This window comes from Salmo salar, chromosome 11, assembly GCF_965601325.2.
Source record: "Salmo salar chromosome 11, fSalSal1, whole genome shotgun sequence".
NCBI classification, from domain to species: Eukaryota; Metazoa; Chordata; class Actinopteri; order Salmoniformes; family Salmonidae; genus Salmo; species Salmo salar.
Window position 1 is genome coordinate 29,637,208 of NC_138301.1, and position 21,481 is coordinate 29,658,688.

General features: G+C 41.7%; 1 protein-coding gene across 1 annotated transcript in view; it reads right to left on the reverse strand.

Annotated features, from left to right (window-relative positions):
• The window catches only part of LOC106562393 (TOX high mobility group box family member 3), a 61,082-nt gene that overhangs the window by 13,000 nt on the left and 26,601 nt on the right, over positions 1 to 21,481 (reverse strand). Inside the window, exon 2 of the mRNA XM_014127256.3 lies at positions 9,976 to 10,029. Within this exon, the coding sequence (XP_013982731.2) occupies positions 9,976 to 10,029 (54 nt within the window). The remainder of the gene's footprint in view (positions 1 to 9,975; positions 10,030 to 21,481) is intronic.

Sequence of the window (21,481 nt, forward strand, 5' to 3'; positions counted from 1 at the left end):
CTCATTGTTCCCCTTGGTTGAACCCTTAAATCTGCTCATCAAACAGTCTAATCCCTCTGCCTGCAGAATTAAAGCTTTTGGTCACACTTAATTAGCTTATTTGGATTCTTGGAGATGGTACCAACTGCTCTGTTCACCTACTGCTGGTCTTATCTTCATTGGCACATTCCTTAACCCACTCTGTAAAAGGCCAACGTATTCACATTGCGACCCACAATGACCACATCTGTATTACATGCATATAGGACGCACCACATTTGGATACAGCCACTACTAGCATGGCAGTCAAGATACTCTTTCCTCAATATCAAAGGTCTGAAGTCGAGTTGAAAAAAGTATTTCTGTTAGCTTTAGGTCAGTGTGTTGATATCAGTGTTAATACACTTTTTACCAGGACAAGCATAGAAGGGAGGCAGAACAGAAGTCCATCAGCCTCTCTCCCTCTCTCTATTTCTCTCTCTATTTCTCTCTCTCTTTCGATCTCTCTCTTACAGGCAATGAAAAAACCTAAGGCAGTGGCAGCAGAGCGAATATGCCAGCTTAGTCCTTGATTAGAGAGTAGTAATGTTTCTGTTGCTTACTTTGGCACACAGACACTTGAAACGAATTCATTGCCTACTCAGGGCAGCTGTCTTGACAAGCACTGATGAATTCCAAAGACAGAGACAGCTAATAGAGTTGTATTTTCCTGTTCCCCTATTTTCAGACCACTTTTAAACTTTCTGATGCTTGTTTCACAGCTGTTCAATCAGTCCTCCTTTCTGAAGGAGCCACTGCATGGGGCGGCAGGTAACCTAGTGGTTAGAGCGTCAGACTAGTAACCATAAGGTTGCAAGATCAAATCCCCGAGCTGACAAGATAAAAATCTGTTGTTCTGCTCCTGAACAAGGCAGTTAACCTTAACCCACTGTTCCTAGGCTGTCATTGAAAATAAGAATTTGTTCTTAACTGACTTGCCTAGTTAAATAAAGGTAAAACATTTTAAAAAGAAATTTCATCATAGCTCTGGACTCTGGCTTCATGCTTCGGTTCGGCGGGTGCCTAGCAGAACTCGACTATGTGAACCAAACTAGTGTGCTCATCGACCTTTGCTTGAATAATTTGAAAAAAATGCCAATAGTACTACTTAGTCCATCTTGAGATGCCCTAACCAGTATAGAATTCCTCCAAATAATCTCCTTTTTACGCTACTGCTACTCTCTGTTCATCATATATGCATAGTCACTTTAACCATATCTACATGTACATACTACCTCAATCAGCCTGTCTAACCGGTGTCTGTATCTAGCCTCGCTACTTTTATAGCCTCGTTACTGTCTTTTTTACTGTAGTTTTTATTTCACCTAATACCTTTTTTGCACTATTGGTTAGAGCCTCTAAGTAAGCGTTTCACTGTAAGGTCTACACCTGTTGTTTTCGGTGCACGTGACAAATGCATTTTGATTTGATTTCAGATTAATCGAAGATAACAAAAAGAAATCTGTCATTAATTTTTATGTTTTTACCAAGGAGATCTTAGCCGCAACACTTTAAACCTAACTAGGATGTTTGGTTTAGTATTTCTCAAGTGAAAAAATGTGCATGAAAATGAGTCATCTATCGTTGAATGACAACAAACACTTCATTGAACAATCCCTACTGTTGACCAATTACAGACGAAGGGGGATAGATTTGGCTTGCCTCAATAAAAAATGAACAGCTGAAAAAACTCTCGCCGAAGGCCGAAACAAACAAAATTTTCACAAAATGTCATCATAATATATGTATGAACCGTTTAAGTTGGGAAGCATGAGGACGGTTTTATACTGTCTTAGGAAAAAGGGTTCCAAAAGGGTTATTTGGCTTTCCCCATAGGAGAACCCTTTTTGGTTCCACATAGAACCCTTTTGGGTTCCTTGTAGAACCCTCTGTGGAAAAGGTCCTACATAGAACCCAAAAGGCTTTTACCTGGAACCAAAATGGGTTCTCCTATGGGGACAGGCAAAGAACCGTTTAAGGTTCTAGATACAGTTGAAGTCGGAAGTTTACGTACACTTAGGTTGGAGTCATTAAAACTTGTTTTTCAACCACTCCCCAAATTTCTTGTTAACAAACTATAGTTTTGGCAAGTCGGTTAGGAAAATGATGTCATGGCTTTAGAAGCTTCTGATAGGCTAATTGACATAATTTGAGTCAATTGGAGATGTAGCTGTGGATGTATTTCAAGGCCTACCCTCAAACTCAGTCCCTCTTTGCTTGACATCATAGGAAAATCAAAAGAAATAAGCCAAGACCTCAGAAAAAGAATTGTAGACCTCCACAAGTCTGGTTCATCCTTGGGAGCAATTTCCAAAAGCCTGAAGGTACCACGTTCATCTGTACAAACAATAATATGCAAGTATAAACACCATGGGACAACGCAGCCGTCATACTGCTCGGGAAGGAGACATCTCCTAGAGATGAATGCACTTTGGTGCGAAAAGTGCAAATCAATCCTAGAACAACAGCAAAGGACCTTGTGAAGATGCTGGAAGAAACAGGTACTAAAGTATCCCACATCCACAGTAAAACGAGTCCTATATTGACATAACCTGAAAGGCCGCTCAGCAAGGAAGAAGCCACTGCTCCAAAACCGCAATAAAAAAGCCAGACTGCGGTTTGCAACTGCACATGGGGACAAAGATCGTACTTTTTGAGAAATGTCCTCTGGCCTGATGAAACAAAAATAGAACTGTTTGGTCATAATGACCATCGTTATGTTTGGAGGAAAAAGGGGGAGGCTTGCAAGCTGAAGAACACCATCCCAACCATGAAGCACGGGGGTGGCAGCATCATGTTGGGGGGGATGCTTTGCTGCAGGAGGGACTGGTGCACTTCACAAAATAAATGGCATCATGAGAAGGACAATTATGTGGATATGTTGAAGCAACATCTCAAGACATCAGTCAGGAAGTTAAAGCTTGGTCACAAATGGGTCTTCCAAATGGACAATGACACCAAGCATACTTCCAAAGTTGTGGCAAAATGGCTTAAGGACAACAAAGTCAAGCTATTGGAGTGGCCATCACAAAGCCCTGACCTCAATCCTATAGAAAATGTGTGGGCAGAACTGAAAAAGCGTGTGTGACTCAGTTACACCAGCTCTGTCAGGAGGAAGGGGCCAAAATTCACCCAACTTATTGTGGGAAGCTTGTGGAAGGCTACCCGAAATGTTTGACCCAAGTTAAACAATTTAAAGGCAATGCTACCAAATACTCATTGAGTGTATGTAAACTTCTGACCCAGTGGGAATGTGATGAAAGAAATAAAAGCTGAAATAAATCATTCTCTCTACTATTATTGACATTTCACATTCTTAAAATAAAGTGGTGATCCTAACTGACCTAAGGCAGGGAATTTATACTAGGATTACATTTTTACTAGGAATTGTGAAAAACTGAGATTAAATGTATTTGGCTAAGGTGTATGTAAACTTCCGACTTCAACTGTATATATTTTTTCTAAGAGTGTAGAGGAGAGCAGGATAAATTACAAAAGGCTTTAAACAACCATGCACTGTGCTCTACTCTACTACTGCCATCTTATTTAATGTTAACGCCACCGAAAAAGCACTGGAACATTTTTTAAATGTATTTAATAATATATCCTGTTGGGGCTAGGGGGCAGTATTTTCACGGCTGGATGAAAAACGTACCCAATTGAAACAGGTTACTACTCTGGCCCAGAAAATAGAATATGCATATTATTAGTAGATTTGGATAGAAGGCACTCTGCAGTTTCTAAAACTGTTTGAATGGTGTCTGTGAGTATAACAGAACTCATATGGCAGGCAAAAAACCTGAGAAAAATTGAATCAGGAAGTGGGAGAAATTAGAAATGTAGTTTTTGTTTTGAATCCCTTGAAAAACTACAGTGACATAGGATTTACGTTGCACCTCCTAACTCTTCCATTGGCTGTCAACAATCTTTAGGAACTGGTTTCAACCGTCAGCTGTTACCGGGCAGATAATTATGGCTCAGTCAATCATTGGCCAGTCTGAGGAGAGGTGTCTTATGATGCGTGTGCACGTGACTTTGTCGTTTTTTAATTTTTATTCTGGGATGAATACCTATTGCCCGGTTGTAAAATTATCGCAATTTTACGTTAAAAAATACCCTAAAGGATTGATTGTAAACATCGTTTGACGTGTTTCTACAAACGTTAATGGTTCTTTGAACATTTCGTCTATGGATTTGCGTCCACGCCACATGGCATTGTAAAGTGTTCTGGATGGGTCAACAAAACGGACGTATTGGGACATAAATGATGGACTTTGCAGAACAAATGAACATTTCTTGTGGAAGTGGGTGCCCATCCGAGTGCATTCCACCGAAGATCAGCAAAGGTAAGTAAATATTTCAAACATATTGTTAGAGATTTGTCGACGCCGTGGTTGTAGGCTAACTGTATAGCTTAGCATTGAAGGCTAAGTTCTGTACTCAGAATATTGACCAATGTGCTTTTTCCGTAACGTTATTTTGAAATCTGACAAAGTGGTTGCATAAAGGAGTAGATTATCTCTAATTCTTTAAATAATTGTTATAAATTTTATCAACGTTTATGAGTTCTTCTGTAAATTAAATGTGCCTATTCACCGGTAGTTATGGGGAGAAACCTTTTCTGAACGTCACACGCCAATGTAAAAATTGGGTTTTTGGATATAAATATAAACTTGATCAAACAAAAAATGCATGTATTGTCTAACATGATGTCCTAGGAGTGTCATCTGATGAAGATTGTCAAAGGTTAGTGCTTAATTTTAGCTGTATATCTGTTTTTGTGATGGCTATCGTTTTTTTTTTTTGCTGAGGTGCTATGCTAAAATAATCTAATGTTTTGCTTTCACCGTAAAGCCTTTTTGAAATCGGACAATGTGATTGGATTAACGAGTAGAGTATCTTTAAAATGCAGTATAATACTTGAATTTTAATTTTGAGATTATTTTGTTTTGAATATCACGCCGTGCTATCTCACTGGTTGTTGTCCAACCAATCCCGTTAGCGGGATTGTATCTCGAAGGGGTCCTCAATAGGTTTTAACTAGGCAAGTCAGTTAAGAAACAATTCTTATTTTCAATGATAACCCACTGTTCCTAGGCTAAGTGCCTTGTTCAGGGGCAGAACAGCAGATTTTTACCTTGTCAGCTCGGGGATTTGATCTTGCAACCACTTGGTTACTAGTCCAATGCTCTAACCACTAGGCTACCTGCCGCCTAATATGTTTTGTCTCCGTGCCTAACAATGAAAACACAAAGTGTTTAAAACATAAATAGTGTAAAAAGGGAACTGTCATGACTCAATGGTGTAAAGCTACAGCCAGGGCCACATGGCAGTGATCAGGAGAGAACATCATCATCACAGGCTTCATTACCAATCTGAATCTGTCATTTAGAGAAGAATGATGTGCAGTAAAAAGGGCCTCTCTGTTTGTTTGGCTGGTTTCACAGGCCTCAGAAGGATACTTTAGGGGAGGACAAAAGGACATCGCCATTACATTAATTTGTATTACTCTCTGACCTTTTCATACGGGTACAACTTGCCAAGATCTGTGTGGAAGAAGCTAAACCAGGACAGTGAACAGAGCTGGATAGGGATGTTGTAGGCTGATGCATTGTGGCCTGAATTATAGAGGCAAGCAGGATGAGGTTTGAGACAGCCTTCCCTTAGATGAAGGTTAGCAAAGGTGAGTTCCATTTTTATAGTAAAACAGAGCAAATGTGACTGTGACCTTCAAGATAAACAGATCTGCCCCTGGAAGGCAGGAATAGAGGAATGTTCTTTTCCTAGTTTCTGATAAATAGTGTAATGGAGGGAGGGAGGGAAGGAAGGGAGGGAGAGAGGAAGTGAGATTGCTATCAAAGACTCTGGTTGTGTTCCTCATCTCCCGTCCATAATGATGATCCAAATTAACATCCGCACGAGTTGGGAGCTGAAAATTGAGACATGAAGTTAGCTAAGGCTCGTCTGGGGTACAGAGGGAGTGTGTCAGCTGTCAGTGCAGGGCAGGCCTCTCTTACTCAGGGGAGAGGTGCCAGACTAGGAGTGCTTGTCTGTCTGCCTGCCTGCCTGCCTGCCTGCCTGCCTGCCTGCCTGCCTGCCTGCCTGCCTGCCTGCCTGCCTGCCTGCCTGCCTGCCTGCCTGCCTGCCTGCCTGCCTGCCTGCCTGGCTGGATGGGTGGCTGGTGGAGCCCAGAGAGTAACACACTGTTACAGCGTTGCAGCATTACTGCCTGGTGTCACTTCACATAAAGCCTGGCTAATTCTGCACCAGGAGCAGCTTAGAAGGGCTCTGATCTCAGATTAAGAGATGCACAATCCACTTCCTTCACATCAGCAGCCTGGTTATCCATTTAAATTGTTATGAAAGCTCAGCACAGCCAAGTGCCAAGCAAACCAGATGCTGGCTTCATGTTTGTGTGTGTGTCCATGTCGGTCACTGTGTGTGTGTGTGTGTGTGGGTGTGTGTGTGTGTGTGTGTGTGTGTGTGTGTGTGTGTGTGTGTGTGTGTGTGTGTGTGTGTGTGTGTGTGTGTGTGTGTGTGTGTGTGTGTGTGTGTTATGTGTGCCTGCAAGTGTGACGGGTCGTTCCATGGGCAGGCGGAGGGTCCGATTGCATAGGGGGCAGAGCAGGGCTTGTAAGAGGGAGCTGAGGCCAGACCAGATCAATCCAGCATGTCTGGGCAGATGTATAGGGAATCTCCCAAGCAGCCACAGAGCCCCAGTGCTGTATGATATAGTGTGTTGTTAATACACAGGAAGCATTACGTGCATGGTGAAAAGGCCATTAGATTTATGACAAACACATTGGCTCACTGCAAAAGTGTTGACTATTGGAGCTAACAGGCAAGGATTATGGAAATGTTCAGGAAAAGCATGAGATGCTTCTGATCTGATGTGTTTCTGTGAACCATCAAGGACTCCACTATCTCATATTCCTTCTATCTAGAACATGTATGGTGTTCTCACTCCCAATATCGAAGACAGCAGCAAGAAAAAGCTTTTGAGGCAATATCTCCAGCCTTTCAATAAACTTCTGTAATCCAATTCACTGATGCAATAACCAAGACTTGTTAAAGGCAGAGCCATGCAATTACTGAATATAATAGGCCCTGGGATCAATAGAGCCAGGATTGAGACTCCAGTTTCCAATATCTAGCGAGGCAGCGGAGCATAAAGCTACTCAAATGATAACATCACGGTGGGCCCGCAATCAACATTTCAAATTTGTAACCATCTCAAATACATTTCTACATAGATCATTACTCCTGTCTAATTTGATTGGAAGGGAGAAGTGATACCCACCGTTGAGTGGAATTGAATCCCGGTGTACAGTATCATACTCTCTAAGGAGAGCAGTCATTCCTCCCTGTTAGGATGGGTGTTTTAACAGGAGCACACCAAGGTCATCTTATCTCATTCTGTAAGTGCAGAAGGTAATAACACACCAGCCATCTACATATCCAATGTTATTTTATCTTTTGCATATGATGTTTTGGTTGATTTTGATACACCAGCCATCTACATATTCAATGTTATTTTATCTGTTGCGTATGACGTTTTGGTTGATTTTGATACACTAGTCATCTAAGTATCTAATATTGTTTTATCTATTTGAATAAGCATGTTGGCTTATTTAAAGATGTTCTCTGAGTTTGAGTATACCAGTGAGTAAATAGCCAGTAGTGTTTGTGTAGAGATGACCCAGTGTTCCGTATTATACAAGAGTTGCAAGAGAACTGGATGTTAGTTATTTTTTTACAATTACCGTTAGCCTCAATTGTCTATGCAGAACGCAGTTGTATATATTTAGCTGCTGTCAAAGTCACTCATTCATCATGGAGCCAGATCCATTTTGGCTGGTGCTGGTACAGAAGCCTTCCCTTCCAGTGCACCCAGAGCCAAGGCCTGTCACATTAACTTGATTAATACGGTGTTACAGTAGAGAGAAATCTCATTTTAGTGTGAAATTACACAACTCAAAGTGGAAAGTCACTTACATTTTTCCTCAGTTCAGGTTACAAGAAACAATACTTCACACACTCCAATCCTTTTTTCATTAGAAAACATAAATAATCTGTGCTCTGCCTGTGGTTACACTCAGAATTGTTTTAATCTTTCTCTCTTTACATGCACATACGCACGCACACACACACACAAAAAGTGGGCTGAAGTACAATGCCATCTGCGCCGTAACACTGGAAACAGTTGTTCCTTTTGATAAAATGCAAATGAGCTGCTTGGCTATTCTATTAACTCTCCTTCCCTCCCCCTACCACCCGCCCACCAGCCCCCACCCAGCCAGTCCAGCCACACTGGGCTTTCACAGCTTGGGCTGAATGCTCTCTGAACAGCTTGTGATGGCGTGGCCTCGACTCGCCTCACCACAGAGGGCCTCAGCCATAGAAGTAGAGTTACTAGATTGGGTTAAAAAAAAGCCCCTTTGACCATGGCACATTGAGTTGCATGAGGATGCCGGTTCTAGTAATTATATTTCTTTGGCCTCAGCAGCCCCTGGACATGGAGGATGGATGCACCTAGTTTGAGAAAATGTGTTGGCAAATGGAACATCTCCCTATATGACTCTATTAAGGCTTTGTAGTTGGGTCAGTCTGTGCAGTCCCTGCTGTACTGTAACTGCTTGACTGAGTAGCATCACCATTGAGGTAATGAGTTAAGAAACTATAGCTTTCTCAACCATGGAGAGAGATGTGATGTGTAACATTACAAAGGAATCTGTTTTCTTCTTCTCTATGGCAATACTGTGGTTGCTTGGTACATGGTTGAGAGCAGGCTAGATCAGTCTCTCTTTAGACAGCACCATGGTACACTAAACAGTATGAGATTGCCCTGTTTTGAACTACTGTGAATGGATGATGGGTATTTTTGGTGCACTTATCCCTAATGACAGGGCAGGAGAAAGGGTGGAGGTCGACTACACTGGTATATTTAGCACACTGTTGAATCCTCAGTCACCAACGCACAGAGGGACATGAAATGTGAGTTCGGCAGCTTAGCAGAAGTAGTCCCAAACCTACTCTATGTGTCCTTACCGTAACATACACAGATCATTCAGACACTTCTAAAGTCATGCCACATGACATTCAAGGCATTGGAACTGCCAGGCAAGACAGAGAGTGGTCTTGTTAGTGATGGCATGTGTTTCTCCTCAGGCTCCTTGATCATGTCTTGGAACACGAGGGAAAACAGGTGTTTACATCCCTAACTTTCTGACACCTCACCTTGGCTCACCTAGAGACATCACAAGGCTTTCAGAAGAGAGGGCTCTATATTGAATTTGACTAATCTTACTAATTATCTACGCAGGGTCTTGCTTCAGTATGAAGCAATTTAACAGCAATACAGCAAAGCCTTACTCGAGCTTGTATGCCAGTCCACTGCTGGAAAAAATAGTAGTTATCTTTGACATCTTCATCTGATTCATTGACTTCCCTACATCTCCATTATTGGCCTTGACATGATCAGAACGTGGAGAAGGGATCAGAATGTGGAGAAGGGATCAGAATGTGGAGAAGGGATCTGAACGTGGAGAAGGGATCTGAACGTGGATCAGAACGTGGAGAAGGGATCAGAACGTGGAGAAGAGATCAGAACGTGGAGAAGGGATCAGAATGTGGAGAAGGGATCAGAATGTGGAGAAGGGATCAGAATGTGGAGAAGGGATCAGAACGTGGAGAAGGGATCAGAATGTGGAGAAGGGATCAGAATGTGGAGAAGGGATCAGAACGTGGAGAAGGGATCAGAACGTGGAGAAGGGATCAGAATGTGGAGAAGGGATCAGAATGTGGATAAGGGATCAGAATGTGGAGAAGGGATCAGAATGTGGAGAAGGGATCAGAATGTGGAGAAGGGATCAGAATGTGGAGAAGGGATCAGAATGTGGAGAAGAGATCAGAACGTGGAGAAGGGATAGTTGAGGAAAGTGGAGAAGGGATACTTACATCACCACCACCAGCGACATCTGCCATGTTCATGTAGTTGTTGTTGTTGGCAAACTGCAAGAGAAGAGAACAGATCATCATTATACCTCTGGCCTCGTACCAAGATTATGTCAAATCAGTGTCACATAGATATTTCCTTTCACAGATCCATTCAATTAGTGTCACTTGCGTTTACGTTTTTCACGTTTACGTGTTGAGTTTAGTCCTAGTTGTTTCTGCTTGGGTGAGTAATTTCTGCCACATTGCTCTATTGTCACGTAGTAGAAAGATGTCTTTCGAGAGGTTGTAGCCAATTCACTGCAAGGTAATGAAAATCTGGGCCGGCTATTCATGCCTTATGGGATGGTAATTAAGCATGGGTTTGCATCACAAAGCAAAGTATCAAGATGTTCTGGCAGGTTATTAACTTCAAGTAACCCAAGGGAGGAGGATGCTGCCAAGGAACAAAAACAAGATGGTGGGAGAGTACCAATAGGACATGGAGCAGTTGTGGTTTTTTGGATTGAGGAAAGGCAAGCATGAATGGAGGGGATAAGTGTAGCTAGATGAGCTATTAAAAAATGTGTCCTTTAGTTTAGTTAAGAAATAGCAACAGTGCCGTGTTTTGCGTTCATGACGAGCCCCCTAAACCCACACACACAGCCCTCTTAGCAAAATGGCAGCCACTTCCTTTCTTCTGAGACACAAGCATGCTGACAGGTAGGAACAATGGGAGACAGAATGAAGAATTATGCACTAGCAGCTGGGCCCTAGAGCACAATGCACCTCTCTGTGACCAAGCTACAGCAGCAGCACAAACCCCACAAACCCCAGCCTACGTACACCGGGCAGGGAGGAAGAGGGGAAGAGGTTTGTGTCTTCATGAGTCCTCCCTCTGAGACACTTTCCCCATTTGCACAAAGCACTGGAATAATCTAATTTTGTGTATTTATTTCAAAGTCATTCTAGTGAAACATTATGAATGTGGAACAACTCAAATATAGAGGGAGAGAAAAAATGGTTTCTTATCTTTAGCGGAAGCCAAACAATAGTGGAAACAAATTAAGATCAGAGCGAGATGAGAAGTGCATTAATTTATTTTCCACTCCTTTGTTTTTTTCTCCCCTTGTTTTCTTGTGAGTGGTTAGTATGCGAATGTAATTACCAAAAGAACTGCGGCTAATCAACTGTGAATGGTATCCATTAATTAGCCTATGCCTTGGAGAGAGAGTGTGTAGAATCAGCAGCAATGTTAACAGCGTAATGCACCAATGGGAAGGGAAGCCACAAGCCCCACTAGCAGTTGGCAAAGCAGGTAGTTTGATACATTCAACACAACCCGTTTGTAGACCTCTTTACCTGGAGCTGTCCCACTGAACTGCATCTGAGCTGAGCACTCAAACACACACACACACGCCACAGAGAGTTGCAGATAACCTCAACTGTGAAACATCTGTCAACAAGGAGTGGTCCTCCCTTCCCCCTTCTGTACTTTCCAACCTGACATGGCCAGGGTACATCAGGCATTCTGAGGAACACACACACACACACACACACACACACACACACACACACACACACACACACACACACACACACACACACACACACACACACACACACACACACACACACACACACACACGTCTGGCATTCTGAGCCGCACTCGGCTAGTAATTAACCTCAACGCAGCCTGGGCTTATCTGTGAAGTGTTACACTGTCCCCTTCTTCTTTTAGATTACAAATTGAAGTCTCAGAGATATCCCTCTCTATTGAAACACAGACAACATTGTGTTGATGTGGGGAGAGATAGGAGGGTTTTGTGCAGTGCTACCTCTTCCTAACCCCCCTGGGTTTTTACTGGTGAGTGAAACGTTAGGGGGTGAACAAACAATAGCTCTGGAACCAAGAGAACTCTCTGAACATTCTGGAAAATGGAGAGGGAACATAAGGATCTAAGGAGGTGAATACATCATTTTGTTGTTATTGTGGGATTTCTAATGGAAAGAACTGATGCGGAGGTAGGCTATGTCTTCCCAGAGCATGCAGGCAGATTTGAGTGGGTTGGTTGTCAGTGTTTAGTTAATAACTAATGTCATCAACATCCAACCGTTTCCCAATGCAATTACTACCTGCAATATACAGATGTAGGATCTTAATTTGATCACTCTTTTGTTGCTGAATATTTTTCTGTGCCGCAGAAAAGGCAGATGAGCTTCGTGATCTACATAAATTCACTGAAAACCTTCACTAACATATTGACAGTATTCCACTTTTCATGTAGCTTCATTTTGACCAGCTAATAGCCTAACCACTGGTCAAGCAACATTATGGACTAAACATTAAAATCCTGTTGCACAGGATTATTTTGCTGCGACAATACAGGTCACATTAAGATCCTATATCTGTAAACTACCGCCTCTGTGATGTGTGCTCCCAACACATGGTGAATTTATACCTCAATAATACTGTATGTACATATCAGAAAACAAATCCATGTAAATACAAACACCATGCTCTAAGGTGAGACAATAGGAAAACAAACAACAACAATTGATGTTGGCCTGAGATCCAGTAAATTAGCTTCAGAGAAAACACTGCAATAAGGAAAGTATTGTGAAACTCTTTAGGAAGACTGCCCCGTTTCCATGAGGTGTGTTTTATTGTGCTTCCAGTTCCAGGGCCCAGTTCTCTCCTCTGAGAACTATACTGTATCCCAAATGGCACCCTATGCCCTATGTAGTGCACTACTTTTGATCAAAACCCTATGGGCCCTGGTCAAGAGCAGTGCACTATAAAAGGAACAGGGTGCCATTTGGGACACATCCTAGTCTCTCACCAACACCATTGGAAATGGTCCCCAGCCACCAGTATCAATCTTGACCATTAAGAGCTCTACCCTACCGTGGCAGTCGCTTGGCCACATCCTCAGTGGACAGCAAGTAGCAACATGAGCGGATCTTGTTATTATTATATTGTTGCTCCCAATTAATCTTGGTGGAACGCCGGCGTTTAATGTTCATGTTTCACGGCCGGCCCTGAGTCAAATGCCAGATTAAATTAAGTGTGATTGGAAGGACTGTGCAGCTGACGGCAGAGCCTGCACTAAAATGGGTCAGAGCAGACAATGAGCGCTCTGTAATTAAAATGATGAGATGAGCAGGATGGATGAGCAAACTCTGCATGCTACAGTCCTCGTTAGGACAAAACCAAACCATGCTATGTTACACGGGAAGCTTTTTGACAGCAGTGAAATCTGCCGTTGGTTGAACTAAGATTGTCTGGGGTATTATCACCCGAACATGACAGAGTAAATGTTACAGAAATGTTATCATGGGGTGTTCTTACAGGTACCAGGGAACTGGGGGTGAAAAATCTGTAGGAACATAAGAGCACAGCAGCAACAGACCAGGCAAACCTGTTACTAAGCATTAGACAGCCCTGCACATCCAAGCTCCAAGCTCAGCATGTTTGGAAAAACAAGTGATGTCTCCCTTTCCCTCTCCCAATCTCTCTCTATCTCCTAAAGGCTCTATCTGGCAGAGGGGAACAAGCAGCAGTAGAGTAGAGCTTTAAAATAGCCTTGGGATAGAAGGCTTTTATTAACAGAGTGGATCCATGGCCAAACGAGCTCTGTGTAACATGAGCCTCGACAGTGTGAGAGAGACAGAAACGGCTAAACGACAGAGCAAACACACTGACTGACTGGCCATCTACCTAGTGTTTTCACTCCCAGCCACTTCTTCTCTATCTGCACCAGCAGCAAATTTCTTTCTTCAATAAATGTTTCAGAGAAGAGAGAATTAAAGAGCTTACATGATCCTGATCCTGCCGTGAAAAGACTGTAAAGGCTGTACTGTCTGGGAAAACACTCACAGTGAGAGACAGAAAAGCATTAAGCTTTCCTCACAGTGAATCAGATGAAGAGATGAGTTAATATTTCTCTCTGTGTTTTGAGGAGGGAAAGAATACCCAATATTTTTCCATTGGCAGTCTTCGCTCACATTATAGTGCTATGCTGAGCTTTTGTGAGAGCTGGAAGAGGAGGAGGGGAGATGGTGGCTCTTTACATCTTCATTTGCAGAGATGCATTTGCTTTCTCCATGTACTGTAAATACCATAGTAGTTCATCGCTTTGTTTTTATTTGGCAAGGCTTTCCACCCAGTAACTTGTATTAGGATCTTTTACTTCACATTTTCCTGTATGCATATATATTTACAAACTGATATTCTCCACAAGCAGGTACATTTGATAACCCTCGTAAAGCCATTGTATGACTGATACCAGTGTCATTTCAATATCTTCTAACCATAGCTCAATAATATTTGTATGAAAATATGTCAGATTGGAAATAAGCTGTTGGCAGCTATTATACCAAACACTATTATTTCATCCCCAGGGCAAACACAATATTACACCAGTATGACCCCATCTAACCCCCAGTATGAGGTAGGAACCAAATGGATCATATCAGTAAACATGGGAAGGACAAGTTAGACCCACAATTATGCCTTGAGAGCCTCTGTTGGCCAACTGTCATATGATTTTGCTCATAAATGTGGAGATAAAATAAGATAACAGTTTAGTATTGTCAGCTTGGACTGTTGTGCTGGTTTGGTCACCATACAGTCCAGATTCACAAGAGCATGAACAAAGAGCAAAGTCATCGAAAACGTAATTTTATAAGAATAAATCAAGTAATTCTTTCCGCTTAAGTCTTGGAGTGTAAAATTACATACTAAATTGAATACAAAGGGTCTTGAATCTTCCTGTTTCATCTGCACTTTAGACCATTCAATTCCAAAGTTGACTCTCATGAATAAATCAAAATTAAATTACCTCACAATAACTGATTGGCCATGTCACAAATATCCAGAGAAGAATGAGAAGAAAAAAAACAATGTCTACTCTGTGATGGACGAGACACAGAATGAGCAGAAAATAGGCTATTTAGGTTACACAATACAATCCAAAGCCATCAGTATCAGTACCTGCTTGACAGCAGGTAAGCATCTTGGCCATGTTCCTCCTCCCTCCTCCTCACAGAAACACCAAAAACTAATTCAATCAAGAGCAGACATTTGCCAGAAACATATCAGCTGCTGACAAGCAATTTTACAGTTCAACTATGAGCTCAGTAATCACAGCATAGCCTGTGTTCTCCGGGACACAATGCTTATGCTAATGTGTTCTCCAGTCCAGTCATCTCTCTGTAAGAAGGATAAAATACCAGTCAACTTGCAACTACATTATGCCTCCAGTTCAGTCCAGAGTATAAACACAAGTAATTTGCTCTGTTTTTTTATTTTAATATTTCCATTAAGATGACAGCCACTGTAGCTTTGGCCCTTTCATTTAGCAGAAGGGGAGGAGACCAAGACTAGCAATACAAACGGAATACTTTCCTTTCTGCCCAACCTCCACCAGGCCAGTTGCAGCTTGGGTAAACACCAATCTCTGATTCCCTGGGTCCTCCTCACCAAATACATGCTCATTTACCACCCAATTCAGCATTAACAGTCTGTAGCTGGACCCTCCTGTGATTACAGGGGCTATTCACCCCCAGCATGCCCCCATACATGCAGTGCCAAGCTGACACATATAGATATATATATATATATATATATATATATATATATATATATATATATATATATATATATATATTCCTCACTATGTGCTTGGCAGTCAATCTGTAAAGCGACTCTAGTGCACAGCGTGTCCACACAGTCAGCTTGCAAGCTGTGTTCTGATCTGCAGGATGAATCGATCGGTAATTCAGTTTAAAGCTCAAATCATTACTCCCACAGCACAGCACAAACTGTTCCCTCCCATCGGAACTAACTGACTGTTGGTCCAGGACTACACAAGAAGTAACATTAAAGTGAATTTCTCTCTGTCTGTCTCCCATCTTTCCCTCTCTCTCTTATTCTCTCTACCTCTCTCTCTGTCCCTTACACTCTCTCTCTCTCCCGCTCTTACTTTCTCTCTCTCGCACTAGTCTTGGGCGGTATCCAGATTTTCTTACCTTCATACCGACCATGTGCCACCCCGGAATATTCAGTAATACCGGCAGTGAACAAAATCCCACTGAGCCTCTGTAATACAAAGGTTAGAAATGCTAACAAGTACATGTAACATCCCATAGAGAATGCTAACTAAATGCTAACAAGCTTATTGTGAACATTTTATACAGTCTCTGACCTAAATTATTTACAGGACAGACATCCCAGCTCATAAAGTTATACAAAAGAAATGCTACACAGTTTGTTGCACGCACAAAACAAATAATAGACAACAAGGCTCCAGCAAGGGATTCTCTGCTGTTACCAATCTTAGCTTGATTTTGGAATAAGCTAACCACTTAGCTAGATAGTTAACTAGCTACTAAATTAGCAAATCAAAAGCACAACTGCAGAGCAATTAGAACATTTTAGACAGTTAACTTAATAGTTATTAGATATCTTGCTGGCAAAGATTTAGTTGTGAATTCCATGCTGTAACTAGATCACCTGGCGCATGCTGGACAACAGTGAGTGACTCACAAGGCTCCAGTCTCTCGTAGTTGTGTGCTTGTAAACAATCACCACATGACTGGGAACTATACTGAAAAATATGTGACAGGTGAAATAAAGAATGTGATTTTCTTAATCTCCTAACGTATTGCACAAATTGACTGTAGATATTTACTTAAAAAGTAGATACAAATATTAAAATGTATAAAAAAAAAACTTCAAATAACTAGTTTCAATGGTATTGAAAAACGATCCCATGGCTATTTCCAAATACCTCGTTATACGGTACAGTATATACGGTATACCATTCAAGCCTCTCTCTCACCCCTTACTAGATTAGAATGGAGCAGAAGAACAGGTCTGAGAGAGAAAGGCTTGGTGTTATCAACAGGTCTGAGAGACAAAGGCTTGGTGTTATCAGAAGTCTGGATCTAACAGATGACAGTTTTATTCAGTTTGTGTCTGATTGTCTCTCTCTTTAACAGCCTGTCCACTCTCTTCTTCTCTGGCCCTGCATTGGTTGCATCCCAAATGGAACACTATTCCATGGGTCTCTGGTCAAAAGTAGTGCACTATTTAGGAAATAGGTTGCTATTTGGGACATGCCCATTGTGTCGTCAGTCTGCCCTGTTTGCTTTAATAAATCTGGACCAGACCCGATGGAATTGTTTAACCCCATGCTGGGAAATCAACATGGCTATAAAAGACCACCTGTTCACTGTTCACTTATACTCTACCTGTGTTTGATGTCTTGCGTCCCAAATATTACTCTATTATCTATATAGCAGTAGTTTTGACCAGAGCCCTATGGTAGCCCTATGGGCCCTGGTCAAAAGTAGTGCACTATGTAGGGAATAGGGTCCCATTTGGGAAGCAGCCTCAGTGGAGTTGAGTGTATTAATAAAACTGAGTTTCAGGTCTCAGGTGCAGGTCCCCTCAGAGCGACTTCATGAGCATAAAGATTTTGTGTAAGCTCACGTTAATGTATATGAAAGATACAGTCCCAAGGGTGCTATCTCTGAAATGTGAGAGCACCTAATATAGATGTGACTATTTGGGACGGGAGTTAAACCTAAGTAGAGCCTCCCAGATACTATGTTACAGTACATGGCATAACTAAGAACATTACTGCTTCCTTGTTGCTGGCTTAAGAAACATGGGCTACACTTGGAAACGAACTGAAGTGGTCAATTAAGAAAATAAAGGAAATGAGATTGAATGATTTTATAATGTGCTTTGCTTTCAAGTTTCTTCTCTGGGCCAGCTTGTTTTGGTAGTGTTGAGAGGAGAGAGAGAGAGAGAGACTGTAAGTAAAAGTCTGAGGTTAGTGACGCAGACATCTTTTGTCATGTTCTCTGCAGAGCAAACATAACAAACACTGGGCCGAGGAGAGTTGTGGTTTGGTTCCATATGACGGCCAGTGCTAAAGGCTACATTTTTCTTGTTATTACTCCTGTGTCACATATTCCCTGTTGTGCAAAAATGTTCCCTACAACTCAAACAATGCTTGATCTGTTTCAGAAATATGGAATATGTGGATAAATAGGCTGTCAAGGGCGTCGTAAGGATTGGACCAAGGCACAGCGGGTAAAGTGCTCATCTTCTTAATTTATTAGAAATAACACTTAAACAAAAGAAACAAACGACGAAACAGTCCCATAAGGTGCACAGACTATACAGGAAATAACCACCCACAAAACACAAGTGAAACAAACCTCAACTAAATATGGCCTCTAATTAGAGACGACAACCAGCTGCATCTAATTGGAGGTCCTACCAAAAACCCAACATAGAAATAGAAAACTAGATTTAAACATAGAAATAGAAAACATAGAACCTAAACCAAAAACACCAAAACACACAAAACAAACACCCCCTGCCACGCCCTGACCAAACTACAATGACAAACAACCCCTTTTTACAGGTCAGGACATGACATAGGCAGTATCAATCAAGTACATTTGGAATTATGATGACACAAAGCTACTTCCATTACAGTCAAAACAAATTCACAAAGTATGTCAGAAATTCACTGGATCTGTGATAGATGCACACCAAAGCCTCAACACTGTAGTCGATACTAGGGCTGTTGTGGTGACTGCCACACCAGCGGTCATGAGACCATTTAGTCATGGTAATTAGGCTTCTCCAAGCTCTGATGCTGCTGATGGTCATTAGTAGTCTACCAAACTTGCTAACTGCCTGGTACTCAGCACTCTATTGTCCCTCTAATCACTCTGACATCAATGTAAATGGTTCAAAAATCTAATCAAACACTTCATGAGAGCCCATGAGCTCATGTTGTGCAACATTTCAATAGGCTATGCAATTGCGCGAGAAAATAGAGTGATGGCCTCTACTGAAAAGAGGAAGATCAGCTTTCTATAGGCAAGGCCTACTATATTATTTTTCAACTTTCCTAATATTAAGTACATCGCTTATATTTACAGCAGGAGTATAGCCTACCTGGCTGGCATGAAAATAAACCACGGGAAAAGAGTCCTACATTTTTTCCTGCTGCCCCTGTTTCGATATAGGTGCATGATTATGGTACATTTTAAATCAAAACAAATTTCACACATATGTATTATTTAGTATATGTTGTCACGTGTGCTCCCTCTCCGGCCTCTAGGTCACCAGACTGCTCATTATGGCGCACACCTGTCACCATCGTTACGCGCACCTGCGTGTCGTCAGACTCACCTGGACTCCATCACTTCCCTGATTACCTTCCCTATATATGTCACACCCTTTGTTTCCTTCTCCAGGTATCATTGTTTCTGTTTCAGTTTCATGTCTGTGTGCTGTTAGTGTTTCTTGTTTTGTATTATGTTCCGTTTATTTTATTAAAACACTCACTCCCTGAACTTGCTTCCCGACTCTCAGCGCACATCGTTACATATGTAAAGACAAGATTAAATCAAGAAAGGTCTGATGGGTGACAATATTATCCTATCACTTGTGAATTATATATTATCACTTGTGAATGATGCCCAGCATAAGAAACAATGCCTTTTTTTGCGACTATTTCGAATCATTGTCGCACAACTCATGCAGCCTAGCCTATAGGCCTATATGATTTAATAAGGTTTGTATCACAACTAAAGTGTCCAAATAACTTCTTAAAATTAAGCACATTATTCTGCTTTACAAGGGGTGTAGAGCCTAACTGGCATACATAAGCAGCGCGTGAGATCAAGTTTGGGGAGGATAACTTTCACCATAAAAATGCGCCTTTATAATAAAAGCATTACATGCATCATTGCATTTGCGGTCACTGTTGATAATTATGTTTTCCACTAATCGAACATTCGTGCTTATAGCCTTGCTACGCTTATAATGTGAGGAAATAGCCTAATAGTTTATCAACTTTTTAAGCTACTGTAAATGTTCTGATCTGTTGTGTCAGCCACATTGTGTAAAAATGTTTTTTTGATGCTAGTGGTTGTATTCATTTGGGATCTATCGCAGCCCACAACTGTCCCGGACTATGTTTGGAATATTTATTTCTTGCACAGACTAGAATAGGTCGACCTTTGTAATATGGGGGATAGTAGATTGACATAGGATGTTGCTTTTTCTGTTCATTAGGTCTACTCATCTTGTTGGCTGACGAAAGGTAAATGTGGACAGTTCTTCCAATATCTTCAATATGCACCTCAGAATTGGATAAGGATGCACGCAGTTGCATCCCCGATGTGTCTGTCTTTACTTGTAGCCTGTGAGAAAGACCCAATCGCGTGATGGAGCGTGCAGCACTCAGCGAGAAGGGCACAACAGCCACTGGCTGCAAAAGGCATGGATTTCTTTTAGGGTGCATTATGGCCACACAAAGTGGATGCCGCCATGAAATTCTAGGCATTATCAAGTGCTTGTCAAATTGTGAATGAGTGACTGATGTAGTGTGTACAGCCTGCACATAAAAAACTAAGCAGTGATCATGCCTTTCAAGCAACTTTTTCAAATGATCATTAAAGTCGCATCATGCAGCCTTACAATGTATTAAAAATCTAAACATATAGCCCAACATTTGTAGAACAACTAAAGTTACATTAATAACTCTAAATTAAGCATATAGGAGTACCTATTTCTTTGTTAACCACTCAACACAGAATAGCCACATGTGCGCACTCCCTCAAATTGTTTGGAGAAAATATCCTTTCTATTTTATTCAGCTATGTTCAATTGTATTATTCAAACTACAAAATAATTGCACAGAATTCTCAGCAAATCTTGTCTGCTAAATGAACTAGTGTAGCCCACAGCAATTTGGCATAGCCAGATCAGGACCTAACATAAGGACAACTCAGAGTATGCTATTCTGTTCTTCTGAAATAGACTGCATTTTCTTCATATCATGTTTCTTTAGACCTGTCTAAAATAAATAATTGATTTATTGTGATGGTGTAGGCTATATTACATGGATTTATTAGACTTTTTAAAATGAATATGTTCTTAAGGTCAGCATCAGTGGCTTGTAGACTATGTGTGGAAGCCAGGAGATGCTAAATGTGTTTATGTTAATTAACGGTCAATTACCATGAGACCGACATTAGTTGATTGACAATCACCGGCTGACAAAGTTTCATGACCGCCACAGCCCAAGTTGATACCAATAATGTCCAAAAGCATCTGCGGCCGGCCGACTTGTGATGGCCGGCCGCCCAACAACCTGCCTACTTGACCCTATCCCCTCCTCTCTTCTCCAGACCATTTCCGGAGACCTTCTCCCTTACCTCACCTCGCTCATCAACTCATCCTTGACCGCTGGCTACGTCCCTTCCATCTTCAAGAGAGCGAGAGTTGCACCCCTTCTCAAAAAACCTACACTCAATCCCTCCGATGTCAACAACTACAGACCAGTATCCCTTCTTTCTTTCCTCTCCAAAACTCTTGAGCGTGCCGTCCTTGGCCAGCTCTCTTGCTATCTCTCTCAGAATGACCTTCTTGATCCAAATCAGTCAGGTTTCAAGACTGGTCATTCAACTGAGATGGCTCTTCTCTGTGTCA